This window comes from Xyrauchen texanus, chromosome 5, assembly GCF_025860055.1.
Source record: "Xyrauchen texanus isolate HMW12.3.18 chromosome 5, RBS_HiC_50CHRs, whole genome shotgun sequence".
Classification (NCBI taxonomy): Eukaryota; Metazoa; Chordata; class Actinopteri; order Cypriniformes; family Catostomidae; genus Xyrauchen; species Xyrauchen texanus.
In genome coordinates, this window is record NC_068280.1 from 51,417,945 (window position 1) to 51,435,572 (window position 17,628).

General features: G+C 37.7%; 1 protein-coding gene across 1 annotated transcript in view; it reads right to left on the bottom strand.

The window, feature by feature from the left end:
- Positions 1 to 1,995: 1,995 nt before the first annotated feature.
- ptgfrnb (prostaglandin F2 receptor inhibitor b) overlaps positions 1,996 to 17,628 on the bottom strand; it is a 38,880-nt gene continuing 23,247 nt past the window's right edge. The window contains 4 exon segments of the mRNA XM_052127408.1: positions 1,996 to 3,773; positions 6,105 to 6,410; positions 14,700 to 14,807; positions 16,919 to 17,326. Of these exon segments, the coding sequence (XP_051983368.1) occupies positions 3,610 to 3,773; positions 6,105 to 6,410; positions 14,700 to 14,807; positions 16,919 to 17,326 (986 nt within the window). The 3' untranslated portion in view covers positions 1,996 to 3,609.

Here is a 17,628-nt window from a genome sequence, read left to right on the forward strand (position 1 = left end):
CGATCGACTTCGACGAAATTTTACATGCAGTGTCTTTGTCCAAGGTGTCATCAAGGGCTATGAGGACAGGCGCATATCTTGAAAAACATAGCCGCCATTGACCAATACTTTTTAGCAGCTATTTGACAAGGTTAAAAATGGCAGAACGAAACGAAACTTGGTAGGCCTATTTCCCCCCAGTCAAATTTTAGCTCCTTCCACTCGTTTTGCCACTATTTTGGATTGTTTGCGAGATATTATCACCAAATTTGGTACACTTATGTATGGTCTCATCCTGAGGAAACAGAGTTTATATAGCGCAACCTCTTGGTGGCGCTATATAAACATGAGTCATGCACTATAGTAAAAGTGTTCTGATGTCATAATATAGCATTGTATGAAGAACAGGGTTGTAGTAGTGCCTCTAGTGTTCGTTTCACCAGGAAACTGCCGCGATACGTTCAACAAGTAACGTAAAAATTGTTTTGCAGAAATACAGGTATAGCAGCGTGATACTATGAGACCAATTTGAGACATTTTTGATATTTTGCACTGTAAATATCCACTATCTGGGCTCTTTCATGTGATCTGTGGGGGAGATTCACAGTGCAAATGGACAGGAGATTGTTTTATCCTAGTCTTCCAGTGATGTTAGGAGTGATAACAAAGCCCCTCAGAAGCAGACAAAGCAGAAAAGGCCGGTCAGTGCCCTTGAGACTTCAGAGAAGAGGAGTGTTTGTTCCAGGGGGTCTCCTGACCCGAATGCATGGCATTAAGTTTCAGCTCTACTTGCTTTGTAATGAAACAGAGGTACAAAACGCTGAGCCAAGCTGTTAGCGGGCCTTTAAGAGCAGGCCCAAGGCACAAGTCCATCCTAATTAAACCCTATAGCAGTCAATGAGCCAAAACATCTCACACAAGAACATGAATGCAAACGCTTGGTTCCCACCCATTTTGACCAATGAAATCTCACGACTTTTCCATGACCTTGGCAGTCATTGAAAACCATTCAAATTCAGACAAAATCAGAGTAGCTAATTAATTATTCAGACTAATCTGTGAACCGATTCATTGAAAAGAATCAACTTGGAATGATTTATTTTCAAATCAGAATTTAGTATGATTTTACTCTTTTTACTCTATTTTTAGCAAGTTTCCACCAATCACAGAATCAAGGCAAACAAAGTGCGGCAAAAGAGCTCCGCCCACTTCTGTGAATGGCGCAATCAAGTTGCTCTCCCTACACTCTTAAAATACTTATATATATTTGTTTTTGGCTCATTCTATAATTTAGGGTCCATTCAGTGTCCACTGATGATAATTATATATTTATTAACCATTTTCTTCAGAAATATCCCATTTTATCCATTAATGGAAAGCATGTTATAACATCACACAAATATTTTGTGCACCTCATGTTTCATGTTGCTTTAAATTGCCATGATGTTTCTTAATTGACAGTTTTTGCATCGTCTGTTTTTGAAGTATCAAAATAATTAATAAAAAATAATAATGTCAACATTATCAATATTTTATTTATTTTTAACTTCTAAACACTTCAGAAAAATTTTAGTACCGAAATTATCTTATTTTACCCAGGGCCGCCGCTGGCCAAATTGATGCCCTACGCATAGTTTGCGGTTCACATATGAGTGTGAAACGATCGTCTGTGTTCCGCAACTGCTTTCGGGTCCTTGAATAATGTATAACGTGCGAGTAAGGGCAGCCGGTGGACTTTCTGGTGCTCTCCTAGGGTAAGATGGTGCCCCCCTGGGAGTTGCCCTACACAGACGGAGTAGTATGTGTGCAGGGAGCGGCGGTATTGATTATACCCATGTCCATGTGAATCATGATGATTAGAGATTAAGGGACACTTCATTGATTTTTCTCAAATTGATTTAACTAGATATTGTTCTTTTACAAGTTAAAACAGAGAAATTCTTATGTAAAGGATGTCACTGTATTTTGTGGGGAAAAAAAGCAGAATATTGCTTTTTCAACTATGTCACTTTAACCATCAACTATGTTACATCAGATTCTTTTTACATTTCAAATAACAAGAATGCTGCTTCTGATATCCTTAAAGGTATATTTTACATCCACAAAGTGTAGAGTTATGCATAACATTTCTTAAAACTACCAAAATTATATTTAAGGCAGATTTATGATGAAACATGTTAGTCACTGGTGACCCTGCTGAAAACATCACATGAATATCTGTAAAAACATCCAATTCTTAAAATTATTTTTAAAGAATTTCTGCACATATGGCAGAATAGACAAAAGAACCCTTAATGACGTGTTACTTGAAGTGTAGCATTTAATCAGTGTCTGTAATGGCATCCAGTTTGTCAAACTCACCACAGGAAAAACATCCTTTCACTTAGGATATCAAAAAGAGGTTTTTAAAATTGATTACGTTATTCGCAATGCTTCATGGGATTGTAGTTCTTTCTTCATTAAAAACATTAAGTACACAGTCTTGTACCTTTGTCATTTTGTCTGATTTTTAAATGCTTTTTTGTTTCAAATCGAAGTTTGAATGTTGTAATTCACCTTTGTTTGTTTAGTTCATGGCTTACTTGTCTTTTATGAAATACCTATGGAACAAATTAATTGGAAAAATACTTGGGCGGGCACTATTTTGCTCTATATATATATATATGTATCTAGCCGATTAAATATTTTAGAGCAATGTATGTCCACAACTTAAAGTTAGTCGACATATAAACAGTTGGCATGTTTATAGCTAGCAACCTGAATAGCAACACATCTAGTTTAATCGCATTGGAAGGAAACTCTATCGCCCCCTTGTGTACTGTAAAGTAACGCTATAACACGTATTAAGTGTGTTCAACGGGGTGCTTGCAATGTGTTATTCTTTGCAAAGCAGTCACAAATGTTGGACTATGTTTTCTGGCCTACAAGTCAACATTTTAATACCATAACCATAGCAATTAACCAATTGCTCTTTCGCTCAAACTTTCCTTCAATAACGCGGCCAATTTCGACCGATCAGTTAGACAGAGATTGAACAGTGCATACAGATCAACGCATTAACATTGTGTCACAAAATCACAGATAAAAACATCAGCTCACAACACTCACAGTTCTTCCAAATGTCTTACAAAAGGAGAGTAGCACCATATTTAGAAGAATCACGGTATAAAGTAGCGTCTTTGAAGTTTATAAATGACTTCGAACGGTCTAAAAAGAATAAACTAGTGTAACCCTGACGTGAAAGCAGATAGGCTCTATGGAGCATTGATGTCGTGTAAAATAATCCTTCAATTTGACAAACATGCTTGGATCTTGGTACTCGTCAAACACTTCTTCTTTTCATTTAAAATGGTAGTCACATTGAGGAAACGTCTTTAAATCCAAAAAATTATGTGTTCCTGCTGATAGAACAACACATTTAGTGCAATACGTCTGTAATTTCGCCCCGGCAGTTGACGCTTTTATAGTAGTTATTTCCTCTGAGAGTGTAGCTCCCATTTCCTACAGTCGCCCCTTACAGTCGCACATTAAAGATGTTACGGAACTTAACCTCTGAAGCTTCGTTAGTGTGTTCAGTTGTCACCATGGTGTCCATTTGGGAAGAGGACAGCTATTTGGATACTGTGTTTGTCAATCCATCTCCAGCTCCATGAGTTTGGTGCGAGAGCGTGGAGTAGGTGTGGTGTTTTTACAGCAGCAGTGAGAACAGGTCAGACCCAGGATGAGGGAAACGACGCCCACAGTCACTGAAGCACAGATCCCGTACAGGAAAGGCAGCTTCATTGAGTCCCACACTAAAAGGAGACCACAAAATTTGGGACACACACAAAAAAGTTACAAGGTCTTCTCAAAACATCTGGACACTTAACGGAATTGCTGACTCAAATTTTTTATTCAGTTATCGTTTCTGTCGCTACCATCACAGAGCTGTACAGTGTAATAGATTTGCTCCCATTTGCGATTAAAGATATGTAATATGCGACAACAAATCTTAACCTGTTCAAACAATACCAAATCTTGAGCGGGATGCTGTGGATGTGTGGCAGAAACTGTTGCAATCAATAAAAGCAGATTATATTTGTATTTTGAGCGTTTAGTTACTCGATGTCCACAGGACAAGCTTAAAGGAATATTTCGGGTTCAATACCAGTTAAGATCAATCAACAGCATTTGTGACAAAGTTTGATTGCCACAAATTTTTTTTTAAATTAAAACAAAAAGAGCAAAATCTAGTTTGCAGTGAGGCACTTACAATGGAAGAGGAATGGGCCAATTTTTGGAGGGTTTAAAAGGCAGAGATGTGATGCTTATAATTTTATAAAAGCACTTGCACTCATTCTTCAGTTAAAACTTATGTATTATTAATTAATTGTTAAAAAATGGCAATTTTTAAGGTCATCATCAGGCTTTTGGGTTTATGTGTTATGTCGTCATGGCAATAAAACTGTAAAATTGGCTATAACGTTTAGAGGTGGACCGATATATTGGTTTTACGAATTAATCGTGCCGATACCGATAACTTAAGTTGGTGGAAAAGGCCGATAGTTTTTAAAATCCATTCATAGAATGTTACAACATTTTCTTAGTCAGAAAAGACATTGAGGCCAGAGTCCAAAATGAATAAAATCCCAGATGAAGTTTATTTTTCAACCAAAATTTCCAAGATTGGGTGCATAATGTGGGACTTTTAACACTAAACAAGCCCAAAACACACCGTTAAGATTTTTATAGCATATAAAATCTTTATTATTTTAATATTATTATTATTATTATTATTAACAATATATGAAGTTGGAAACACAATGTATACGCTGACGAAAGATGTTTCCATACAGTCACATTTTTCTTTGCATGCCCAAACTTCTACTGAAAAAATGTAATTATCAGAGGAACACGGAGAAATAAAAAAAATTGTCTATAACCAATAGTTCCAAAAAGCAACTATCGGCACAGATTAATCTGTAAAACTGATATATCAGTCTACCTTTAATAACTTTACACACATGCAGTTAGTAAGTGATTTTATCACAGTAAAATCATGTTAACACTCAGTGGTCTATTATCAAACCATTACAATATATCTATATGTATAAATGTTATAATATATAACATATATTATATTATAAGTAATATATGTATAAAATATGTTAATAAAAATGGTTACAAATCAAAGTATTACTGTTTTTTAATGATATAGCAGGAAATAAGGAAGTACATACAACATTTTGGGGGTGGGGAAATTGCCCCGTCAAGTAATTGCCCCGGTCAATATTTCATAAAATGTATGACACTGTATCAGAATTATATTAGTAGTAGTACATTGTATGACATTAATAAAAAACAGCAATTAAACAATATTTTTTTTTACGTTTTTTAGTTCACTAGCACCAGTGCTAACAACTTCATGTCGTCCCAAAATCTTTATGACTTTATTTCTTAGGTGGAACACAAATTGGTTTTACCAATTAATCGTGCCAATAGTTGTTTTTCGGAACAATCGCTTATTGGCAAAAATCTATGCCGATAGTTACTGATAGGGTTTTTTTTTATTTTATTTCTCATCAATAAACCTCATCTGGTGAAATGCTGTTTATGCACATGCCAAACTTTTTATCTGGTCAATATATAGGCTAAAAAAAGCCATTTGGTAATGAATCCAAGTCTTTGTAATTTCAAAATAAGAGTCCCAGGTGTATTTGGGGCTTGTTTATAATAAAAATTCTGCTTATAGAATAAATATTTATTCATTTTAGACTCTTGTAACCTCAATGTCAGTGACCTTCATTTTAATATGCTACAAATTGATTAAAACTATCGGCTGATTAATTGGTTATCTGCCTTTTCTACTTAGTTATCGGTCTTACGATCTTATTGTCAAAATCCAAATCGGTCTGTCTTTAGTTTTGAAAAACGATCACACTGCTCTTTTCCAGCGTACAGAAAGCCGGGGCTGTCATGCAGTGAAAATTCTGGCTAAACTTAAATTTATCATGTGAATGAGTGTCAAAAATCGCATTGGCAGCTCCCTTTAACGTTCAAGATTATGGAACTTGTAAAACTACAGTTGCTGTGTTCAATGTTACAATTCTTTGTTAGTCATCACAGATTTTCTTCAATGTACTCACATGCAAACTTCACATTCAGGAAGACTCTCTTTGAGGTCACATCTGGCGCTTTGCTCCAGGCCCCAGTTGTGGTTGATCGTATCCACGGTGTGGCGGTGCAATGATACTCGCCGGCATTGCTGTCCTGGGTGCTGTGGATGTTTAGTGTGAATGTTTGGGGTCCCATACGCTCCAGGCTACAGTCGCTGCTGTCATTGCGTGGCATTTTGTGCACGACGCCCCAGCGATCCATACTGGCTAGCAGTGAGGGACTGTTCGAACCCCTCAGTCGACTCAGAAACCACTTCATCTCATATGCTACTTCATCTAAATGGGAGAAACATCATAACATTATGGTAAAAACACATGGCTAAACTGCTGTTAGCCACAAGCTAACAGCATTACAGTGGTTTTACCACGGTTAAAAGTATTGCTTAATTTTTTTCCTCTAGATTTAATACAATACAATGTAATAATAAAAAAAATCCCTGGGCGGATCGGAGGCAGTCCTCCAGCCCCTGGCGGACGGAACGCCCCGCCGCATACTCGGTTAACAGAAGGGGTCTTCCCCACCCATGGCCCTAACCTCTCCAGGTGGTCGGTTAGGAGCCCCTTCTCCCCTCGCGGTCGGCGGCAGTTCCTCCGCTTCCAGGTGGCCGAGCTCCTCCGTCCCCCGGAAGACGGCCACGACTGCTCCGTTGGGGTGGATGGTAGTGGCAAGAACTCTACTACAGCATATCCTCCTCCTTCCCACCAGTGTAAAGGGAGTTCAATGGAAAGGAGGAGGCGAGAACTAGCTTGACAATATAAATAATAGTTTAATAGTAAACTGAACCAAAAAGACACAAAAATCAACACACGGCGGTCAGCTGCCCGTAAACATTCTCTCTCTCTCTCTCTCTCTCTCTCTCTCCACCATCCGCAGTCGGCCTTTATCCCTCTCGGAGGCTTGATTAGCCTGTTAAGGGCTAGAATCAAAACCCGGCCCTGCCCTCCGCCCCGTCACACATACCAACATGAAAACATCATCCCAACGGTGAAGTACGGTGGAGGGAGCATCATAATTTGGGGCTGCTTGCCATCAAGTTTATCAAGATATCCTACAAGCTCAGTAGATGGGTAATGCAGCAGGACAATATAAAGGCTGAGCTAAAGCAGTTCTGTAAGGAAGAATGGTCAAAATGTCCTTCTGAACGTTGTGCAGGTCTAATTCACTGCTACCAGAAATGCTTGGTTGAGGTTATTGCTGCCAAAGGAGGATCAACCAGTTATTAAAGTACTTACATTATCCACAGCACTGTGACTGTTTAATAGGGTGTGTTCAGTAAAGACATGAAATATTATAAATGTTAATCTTAAGCACATTGTGTTTGTCTATACTTGTGACTTGTGATGAAGATGAGATCATATTTTACACCAATGAATGCAGAAAGCTAGCTAATTCAAAGGGTTCACATACTTTTTATTTCCACTGTATTTAAGAATCCTCCTCTATGTGTAAGACATCCTTTTCTTTTTTCCTGTTTAGCATATATATTTAAAACTACTGAGGTTGTGCTAAGATCTCATCGAATCGCTAATGTTTCAGGTACATTTCTTGCGAAGTCTTTTCCTGGTTCAAAGAACTACAGATCAATTAGAAGATGTGACATGTCCTATAAAAATAACAGACATTTCCCCCTTTTTAGAGAAACAGAGCAGAAGCAGAGAGATGCACATCTACACAGATGTGGCTGCCGATGTATGAGAAAGAATATAAAGCTACGCCGGTCCCAAACTAGCAATTAGATTAACTATACATCGGCCCTCCGCTGTCAAACCCACGCACAGACTAAAAGACCTGAACAGTGTCGGCCTTCAGAACTGCCTCCTCAGAGAAGACAATGAAAACGAAGATGAAGAGGAGAGATACAGAGAGAGAGAAACAACCCCATTACATCAGTGCTTCTCAGCTGGTCTTTCTTCAGAACTCAGGATCATGTGGCGAACAAAACGGTCTTAAAATATGTATGTGTGCATGTTAAAACTGTATTTAAAAGGTAGCCTGTGATGTTATTTATTTTAACTTGTGTAGATTTTGTCACAGTTTTTGAGCTATAGTGCACATTTTGCCATCCTAAAATCAGAAACATACTGTACGCAAGTACACAAATGCAAGCATTTAGCCAACACGTGGTCCGTTTGAACATGCTAAACGTGTGTTCCTGCGCTATTGTGACAGTAAAAAACCTTAAAACATCTGTGCTATTAAACTGGATGTATTATTATTTCAGGTAATTTGTTGTAAATATTTTTACTCTAACCTGAAATATTCTCTTCAAACTGTTGGTCCACCATGAACTTGACTTAAAATAGAAAACTTGTGTTGCGTTATGAATTGCGGTCCGACACATTTTGGAATGCAACAACGCACAAAATTGAGCTTGAGTAGCTAGAAGCGTCTGGTTTCACGTAGATCCTGTTTAGGCTTTAATAAGCACATTTATATAGTTAGTTGCATTTTATTATTTGCATTTTACATTGTTTTTTTCCCAGCTTTGAGTGACCCAATCAGAACGACACTAGTCTAGCGGAAATTACTTTGGGGGATTTCTCAGATGTTGCTCTTTCAAAGCTCTGGAGACTTTATGGAATTCTCAGTTTTATCAATTTTGTACTTTTAGGAGAATAAAAATAGAAACAAATTAGTCAATTGTTACAGAGCACCTTAGATAACAGGGCGGAAATCTTTTTCCGAAATAGTTTTGCCTGCCTAGCAATAAGTTTTGCGTTCCCTCGCAAACAAGTTTTGCGTTCCTGCGTTCCCTCACAATAAGTTTAGAGATCCCTCACAATAAGTTTTGCATGCGTTTGGAATAGTTTTGCATTCCCTCACAATAAGTTTTGCGTTCCCTCGCAATGAATTTAACATGGTTTCACTAGAGTAACCATATATAAACCTTGATATTCATAGTAAAAGCATGGTACTAACACAAGTAAACAAAAATTATGGTAATAATAATAATTATTATTATTATTATTATTTTGTGGATATTTCGATTTTTATAATCAGTAGTAACCACCAGATTAACCATGATTAATTTATAGTCAAAATAAAACATGGTTAATTTACTAACTTTTCATAGTTACTGCAATAATACTATAGTAAAACCATGGTTTCTGTCAAAAAATAAATAAATGGTTAGCCTAAAACAATCATAGAATACAACAATCATGCCATATTATCAGCAAAGCAGAGTGGCTCAGCGGTTAAGGCTCTAGGTGGTGTTGTGGTTCAAGCCCCAACACCACCAAGACACCACTGTTGGACCCTTGAGCAAGGCCCTTGAACCTATCTGCTCCAGGGGCGCCGTATCATGGCTGACCCTGCACTCTGACCCCAGCTTAGCTGGAATATGTGAAAAATAAATAATTTCACCATGTATATGCAGACATGTATGTATAATGTGTGACAATTGATCAATTTATTATTTATTTATTATATTACTATAGATAAAACATGCCAAAACTATGGTTACTACAATCTACAATACTGGCACTTTATCATGAGGTTACTTTTGTTAACATTAGTAAATGCAGTATGTATGTATCACTGACTAACAATGAACAAAATATTTTTACAGTATTTATTATTTTTTGTAAATTTTATAGTTAATAAAAAAAAACAATTGTTATTGTTAGTTTATGATAGTTCACAGTGCTTTAACTAAATGTTAACAGTAAAACTATGCAAATTCCATAGTAAAACCATTAAATTAGGTTTTTTACCATAGTTTGCATTTTCCTGAAAAGCTATTTCAGAAAGAAATTCCCGCCCTGTCCTCTCAGGGGCTCTGTAAATTGTCAACATACAGAAAGAAAGAATATAAAGCTATAAAATAAATGTGGATAGAATAGTTTAGATGGCCCCGAGGAGGCACGATGAATCCCCAGAATTGACAGTGGGAACGCAACTGGCCCTGGCACACACAAGCATGCCCTTAATTGGTCCGACAGTGGAAACGCGGCTATTGAGATCTCCGACTTTGTGCTCAGGTCTTTCCTATAGATCTTTTCACTAGTCTCTGGGATTTTTTCCATACATTTCCAAGAGTCAGAATTCAATCAATTAGAAAAGTCATAACACACTTCTCCTCAACAAAATTATTCACTTCCATAGCACAAATGTAACATAAGACGAGTTGCACGATTATTATTTAGGATTCTGCCTTTTTTAAATTACTCAATGCACTCTCAATAATTCTGATGCTTGCTTTAGTGAACTCCATTGGGTCTCATACAGTCACAGTTGCAACGTTGTATCATCGTAACACATAGAGTTTATCTCTTGAGATAGCCAGTTACTCTCCAGCAAAAATGCTAATGCTTGTTTATGCCTTCCCACGATCATTATCCAGCATCCATCCTGAGCTAATGTGTTTGGAACTTCTCTTACAATGATGAGGACAAGATCAGTGGATTGAGTGACATTGGTAGAGTCTGTGGTTAAGAACAGAGAACGAGAGGTTAGAACTGACATGCTCGGATGTGCCCATGCGCACAATTGGCCTGAGGGACTTTTGTATATAGCGAAAAGGCATTTCATTTAATGTGCTTTAACCAAATGATTGTCAACAATGGTCTTTGTAAATCCTTTTAAAGGTCTAAACCTCATAAATCTCAAAGTGTTTTTAACTATTCACACCGAACCCTAATTTTCATGGCGACAACATACAAAAAACATTACCATAGTTCCCCATGAAGCCTTGCAAAACAGAGTGAGAAAAGTCACATTTTTAGGTATATGGTGATTTTTTTTAAAACAATGCTTTCGAAAATACTTGGATTAATCTAGTTAAATGATTATGTTTTTCAATAGTTTGCATTGTATTTATTAAGTTTATTTGTACTAGTTAGGGCTGCAATATTATGACAAAATCATAATTGGCGGCTAATTCCCTTGATATTGTCATTACGATTCATTCTGATTAATAGAATTCACATTAAAATACTTATTTTGGGTGGATCAACTGCAAGCCGTATTATTTACGTCCACTACACATTCAAAACAAGCTGAGGACTGTGGTTCTCGGATGACTTAATTGCAGTTTTAAACATCAGTAAATCAAGATTAGTTGTCTAAACGGTCAACTTCACATTTGGCCATATTATAACCAAAGTGCCACTAGGCATCTGCATACACGCAAACGCAAACTTTGTCATTAACAGAGAGCTCGAACTCTAAAGGCGTACGACTTAATTTTTCTAAAATGCCCATGTGCCTGGAATTATTTGCATTAATTAGCGGGACCACAAGATGGCAGCTCTCAGAGCTGAGCCGTTGTTGTCACGAAGAAGCACTCGCAGCTAAACATAAGGTGGCGAAGGTAGAAACAATGACAGTGGATGCGCACGTCAAGAGTGCATCCCTTACCAAAAAAATCTCAAGTTCTGACAAACATCGTGCAAACTCGCCGTTCATTTTGCAAATGAGCTGGCGATTCACTGGAAATGTTTGCCAGAAGTTTGCAGCTCCTCGTCAGTAGTGGTGAACCTGCAACAAACCTTTGGCGACAATGAAGAGTTTGCAAAGCTCATTTGCATGAGAAAATGAATGAGCAAATTTGCGTCAAGTCTGCCAGAACTCTCGATTTTTATAACTCGAGTCTGAAGGTATATAAAGAAATCTTATCGGTCTACTCTAAACTCTTGAACACAGTCCAGTATCTCATACCAGTCAGAGCGGGCATGCACCAACCGCCTGTGTATGCACGCACATGCGTTCGATGGTACCCAAAAAAAAAGATCCCAAACATTTGCATCAAAACCGAAGTGTATTTTGGGCTTTAGAAGTAAAAATATAGCTGGGTTTATATATATATATACATATATACATATATACACACACACACATATACATTAGCGAGCAACAGACTTAACTTTAAATGGGTTCAAATGCTTTAACACTGCATAAAAACAAACACACGTTAAGTAAAAAACGTATGTGAAGCTAAAGCACTTACTGCAAGTCGTATGAATAAGAGTATCTGCAAACCAATAAGATACAGGTAGGCAAGTCATTTAAAGTTTAATTCCATGTCAGCAACTAAAGCCCAAAGAATACTTCGATTTGGACACGAACGCCCGGCGGCTGTTGAACGAGAGCTTGTCAAAGTATACTCCAGTTGACAATGCATGCATATACATGCGTTTGGCGCATGCACGACACGACTGCTATGAGACGCTGGACAATTTCTCTTCAGGAGTTTAGACCCATAAAGATGTCTGGAGTATTAAAAATGCAGGTATGTCTTGACCTCCTCCCACGCGCTCTTGACGTGCATATCTACTGTTGTTATTACTTTCATCTCCTGTTATCTACCGGTTATTATGTCTTCTTTGAGTTTATTCGTGACTGTTTATTCATACTGCCACCTTGTGGAACCACTAATTTGTGCAGATAATTCCAGGCACATGCGCAGTCTGCGCGTTCAAAGAAGAGCGGTTAGAAAAATGTGGCTTCACACATTCAGTGCTCGAGCACTCTGCCGATGTAGAGATTTGCATCAAGTGTCCTGAGAGTTTGCAATGGACCGAAGTATACTTTGGGCTTTAGGCTATTCTCATGGCAAGAACCGTGTTGTTTATAAAGGGTTTAAGTTTACCAATTCAGCTAAATGTACATACAGTATAAGCTTTTAGGCGAAGTGAAATATGTATTGTGAGATTCATTGCATTTTCATTAAAGGCTTCTTTTAGTTCGCCTCACGTTTTTGTTCTACCAATATTTGGGGACTTTTCTTCAGTTGATGCACATCTCTAAAAGTCTTGACCTACTGTAGGAGAAATCGGTTAATCGAAGAGCGTTGATGATTGGTTAAAACTAATCAAGGGTTTGGTTTGAACGTGAAGCTTTTTATTTACAGTCACACGTGCAAGCGTGTTACTATCATATAAAATGGATAATTTGAAGCACGTAAAATTTGGTCAATGCTGGTCTTGGTGTGAATGGGCCTAGTATGCATGTAGGACATCGCTCTTACTGTAAAATTTTATGATGTTCAGAAAAACACAAGGATTTTAATACAGAGGTCTGACGACTAAAGCCTACTCTTTTCATCTTTTTGATTTCCAGGCATGAAGAGCCTTACATAAGACATGAAAAATGGCAACAAAGACCCACAACTGAGAGGAAGTACAAGCTGTTTCATCCTTCCAGTTGTAAAATTACAGCGCTAATGATGTGGCAAGCCTTTAGCCGTAGGAAATAATAAAGCAGCAGAGAATGAGAGATATTAGATAAAGGAAACACTGCAATGAGTCAAAGCATCCTTATTGGTAAAACAATACAGCGTTATAAGTCTTCAGGAGATATTACTAACATTTGAGTTGGCACACCCTGAACTACGAGATGATTATAAAGTTACTAAAACACATGCACACAAACTCAAAAGCACACATTGCACTCCCAAAGGAAAGAAAAATCCATTTAGATCTCAATTAATATCTATTTTTTCCTCTTCTAGACAGCTATGGAATTCAATGGAGAGCAAATGTCTCAAACCGTGTTTAAATGTGCATATACTGTAGTACGCATTTTAACATTAACAGTTGTATAAATTAACAGAAGTAGATGCATTACCCAAAAAATGACTGGTACCACTTTATTTTAAGGGTGCACAAATAATGCACTATTTAAACATGAATAAGGCAGTAATTAATGCATAATTGAATGTAGAGAAAAGCTATCTTATCCATAATTTACTACTTATTAAATGTCCTATTTCTGTGTAGAAAGTAATGTAATTAAGGCTCTGTTTCAGAGATCATATATCAAGATTACTTAACAATATTAAATCAGTAATTAAGGCTAATCAGTATTGGCTTTACAAAGCTATTACCAGTGAATCAATAACAACTTTAACCCCTGTTCTAAAGTGAAAGTTGTCTTTAATACAAGATTTGAGCAATTTATTAGTCACAACTTTGGAAAAACAAAATATTGTACTAATTAGAATTGATTACTTTTTTAATATTTTTAATAAACTTAAATTCCACCTAATAAATGCTAAACAAACCTATAACCTGAATAGGTAAAATGTTCCAATTTTATTTTCTAATAACATTTCTTTTAATAGAAGATTATAGAGCCAATAGTATTTAGCCTTAATTACTTGGCTTAATATTGTTTAGTAAATGTAACACATACATATATATATGTGTGTATACAGCATTACTCTATATTCAGTTGCATGAATATACGGTCTTATTCATGCTCAACTAATGCATTACTGTGAACCCTTAAAATAAAGTGGTCCTGCTGTAAAAACAATGTTTATTGTTAGTTGATGATAGCTAATGCATTAGCTATACACCACATAATTCCTCCAACAGCATATATTTTGTGTTTTTTTCTCAGTGTGTGGGATCCATTTAGCAATGGTATTTGATCATAATATATGATGTCACCATGAAGTGTGCATGCAAGCACATGTTCAAAAACACCACACTACAGAACACTACAGAACATATTAAATGCTCAAACAGAGAATTAAAACTGGCAGTATAATGCAATTCATGATGAGCCTTTATCTGTGTTTCTTTCATGTGTTGATTGGTGAAAAAGCGTGTACTCGCCTGGAGCTGGGGGCGTGCCGGTGACGCCCACATCACACTCCATCTTGGCAGTTTCCCAGGGGTAAACACTCGTTGTGTCTGAATCGATGGACACATCAAATGTAGGACCTTGTGAGATTTGAGAAAACAAGATGAAAACCATTAAGCTTTATGACATTGACCAAAATTCATTCATTTCTTTTGGTCTGACAGAAGTATAAAATTTGTTTCATATGTCAAAGCAACAAGACATACAGTACAGTTATTTTACCATAGTTGGGGTTAATTTGTGCCACAACATGAAGTGAACCATCCTTAACCTTGGTAAATTTACTGTAACGCATGGACTAATGTTTAATAAATAAGGGTATTAATAAGAATTAAAAAGGTGTTATTTCGCCAAGAAATACAGGACATTAGCCCAATTTTAAGGCATATTGAAGATGAAATATGCAATTTCTACACAACAAGTGTCACTAAATGCAATTGCAAAAATAAACATTGTTTTCAAACAGTTTCCTGAATGCTCCCTCCATCTGCCATTGGTCGAACAAACAGATATTCCCATGGCAATAACTAAGTGAGCATAATTTTTTATAATTCCCACTACTTAGCGGGTCCTCATGGTGGCGTGGTTACTCAACTCAATCCGGATGGTGGAGGACAAGTCTCAGTTGCCTCCGCTTCGGAGAACGTCAATCCGCGCATCTTATCATGTGACTCACTATGCATGACACCACAGAGACTCACAGCATGTGGAGGATCATGCTACTCTTCACGATGCACACACAACTCAACACACGCCCCACAAGGTTTCCCCATGTGACTCTACCCTCCCTAGCAACCGGACCAATTTGGAGACCTGGCTAGAGTCACTCAGCATGACCTGGATTCGAATTCTTGACTCCAGGGGTGGTAGTCAGAGTCAATACTCGCAAAGCTACCCAGGCCCCAATGAAACACGCTCTTAAAGCTTCGAAACCTTTACAAATCAAATGTTTTGAACCAATGCTTCAAAGCGCATATCAAACTGATCAAGTCATGTGATTTCACCAGCAGGTATCTCCAGCGTGAGATGTTCCAAGTGCTTTAAAACAATAATCGTTTTGCGAAGCAATAGATTAATTTGATTCAGAGCTCCAAAAAGATTAGCTTATACCACCGCTACATGTAACAGCATCACACCTAACTCGAAGGAACACTATTCTCACCCAGGGTAACTAAAAAAATAAACCCATGTTTTAACATAAAACAACATATTTAAAATTAAACAGAACTTATAACTATAACCCCGAATAATTTCTAAATTATTATAATTTTTTTTATTTTCTCCCCAATTTGGAATGCCCAATTCACTCTATCAGTCTAGCGCCCTAGGTCCTCGTAGTGGCGTAGTGACTTGCCTCAATCCAAGGTAAACAAATCTCAGTTGCCTCAGCGTATGAGACGCATTTTATCACATGGCTTGTTGAGCGGGTTACTGTGGAGACCTAGCGCGTGTGGAGGCTTCAAACTATTCTCCACGGCATCCACGCACCCCACCTAGAGCGAACCAAATTATAGTGACCACGAGGAGGTACCCCATTCGAAATTGCGACTCCAGATGTGGTAGTCAGCGTCTTTACTTGCTGAGCTACCCAGGCCCCCTGCAAGTCCTCAAGTATTAACAACAACAGACGTTAAAGTATATTCCTGGTAAGGACTGTAATTCGATGTAGTTTCAGCATCTGATATTCATTTAAATAGGCAAATGTGCCATTTTGTCCTTTGCACTAAGAAAAGTGAAAATATGCAGACGACCGATTGGTCCATCTAACCGCTAATCTACAAGAGCCCTGGACCCTGGATGACGTCACAACCAGCCCAGTTTGCTGGGCTTTTCTTTCAAAGATATTTGTCATTAAAATATTTCCATATGTCTCTCTGTGGTTTCTACAAGCAAGCTTATAAAATAATTGTTATCAAATCAATAGTGGCGATGTAATAAGCGGAATAACATGCAGTCAGCTGGTCACTATAGCTAAAAAATAAACCCCTGCATATCCCATTTTGGGTCATGAGCACCAAGTCAGGGGACATTTTTATTAGTATAATAGTAAATTGGGGTCAATCCGATATATATTGCAATACACACAGTTGTGATGCATGACGATATCACAATTGGATCATTATTAAAACTCTGACCTGAACATGATTTGTTTTTTGTGAGATTCCCCCATATACATCTTAAAATGTTCTACCTCTGTGCTCAAAAGCGATCTGAACCTTATTGGACACTCCTTTGGCCATCTCCACCCAGTCTTCACCAGGTTGCTTCGTCCAGGCTCTCATCTCACACGAGTAAAACCCCCGATCGGTCACCTGCACTCCTTGAATACGAAACTGGAACTCCTTCTTCCCACTCTTCACCAGCATCAGGCTGTCCCGTCGACCCGGTTCACCCCAGTCCTCCAATCGAAAAACCATGTCAGGACCCAGAGAGGCAAGTTTGCGGCTGGGTGACCCTACGGCCTCCTCGGATAAGATGAGAATGGAAAAGCCGAATCCTTGCGGGAGGTTTTGAGTGTTGGCCTGGCAGCTCATCTCAAATGTAGATCCGGCAGCCGTCGCTTCTCGAAGACATCGGGCCACTACACCAATGACAGGACCTGCTTTTCGATGAAACAAAAAATCACAAATAAGATCTTTAATATCTCAATTGTTTTGCCTAGATAGGAATGAGATGATACGGAGATGACTCATTTGTGTCTACTTGTGAATTTAAGGAGAAACATCTAAGAAAAAGTCTCCCAAGAATAACACACTCTTTACAGAAATTAAGTCATTTAGTATCATGCAACATCTTATCGGGCTTTTATAACAAAAGACAATGTATTGACAAGTCTTTTGTGATACAGAAAGAATCTAAATATAGATGTTACAATATTAGATAATGGTAAAATTATGCCAA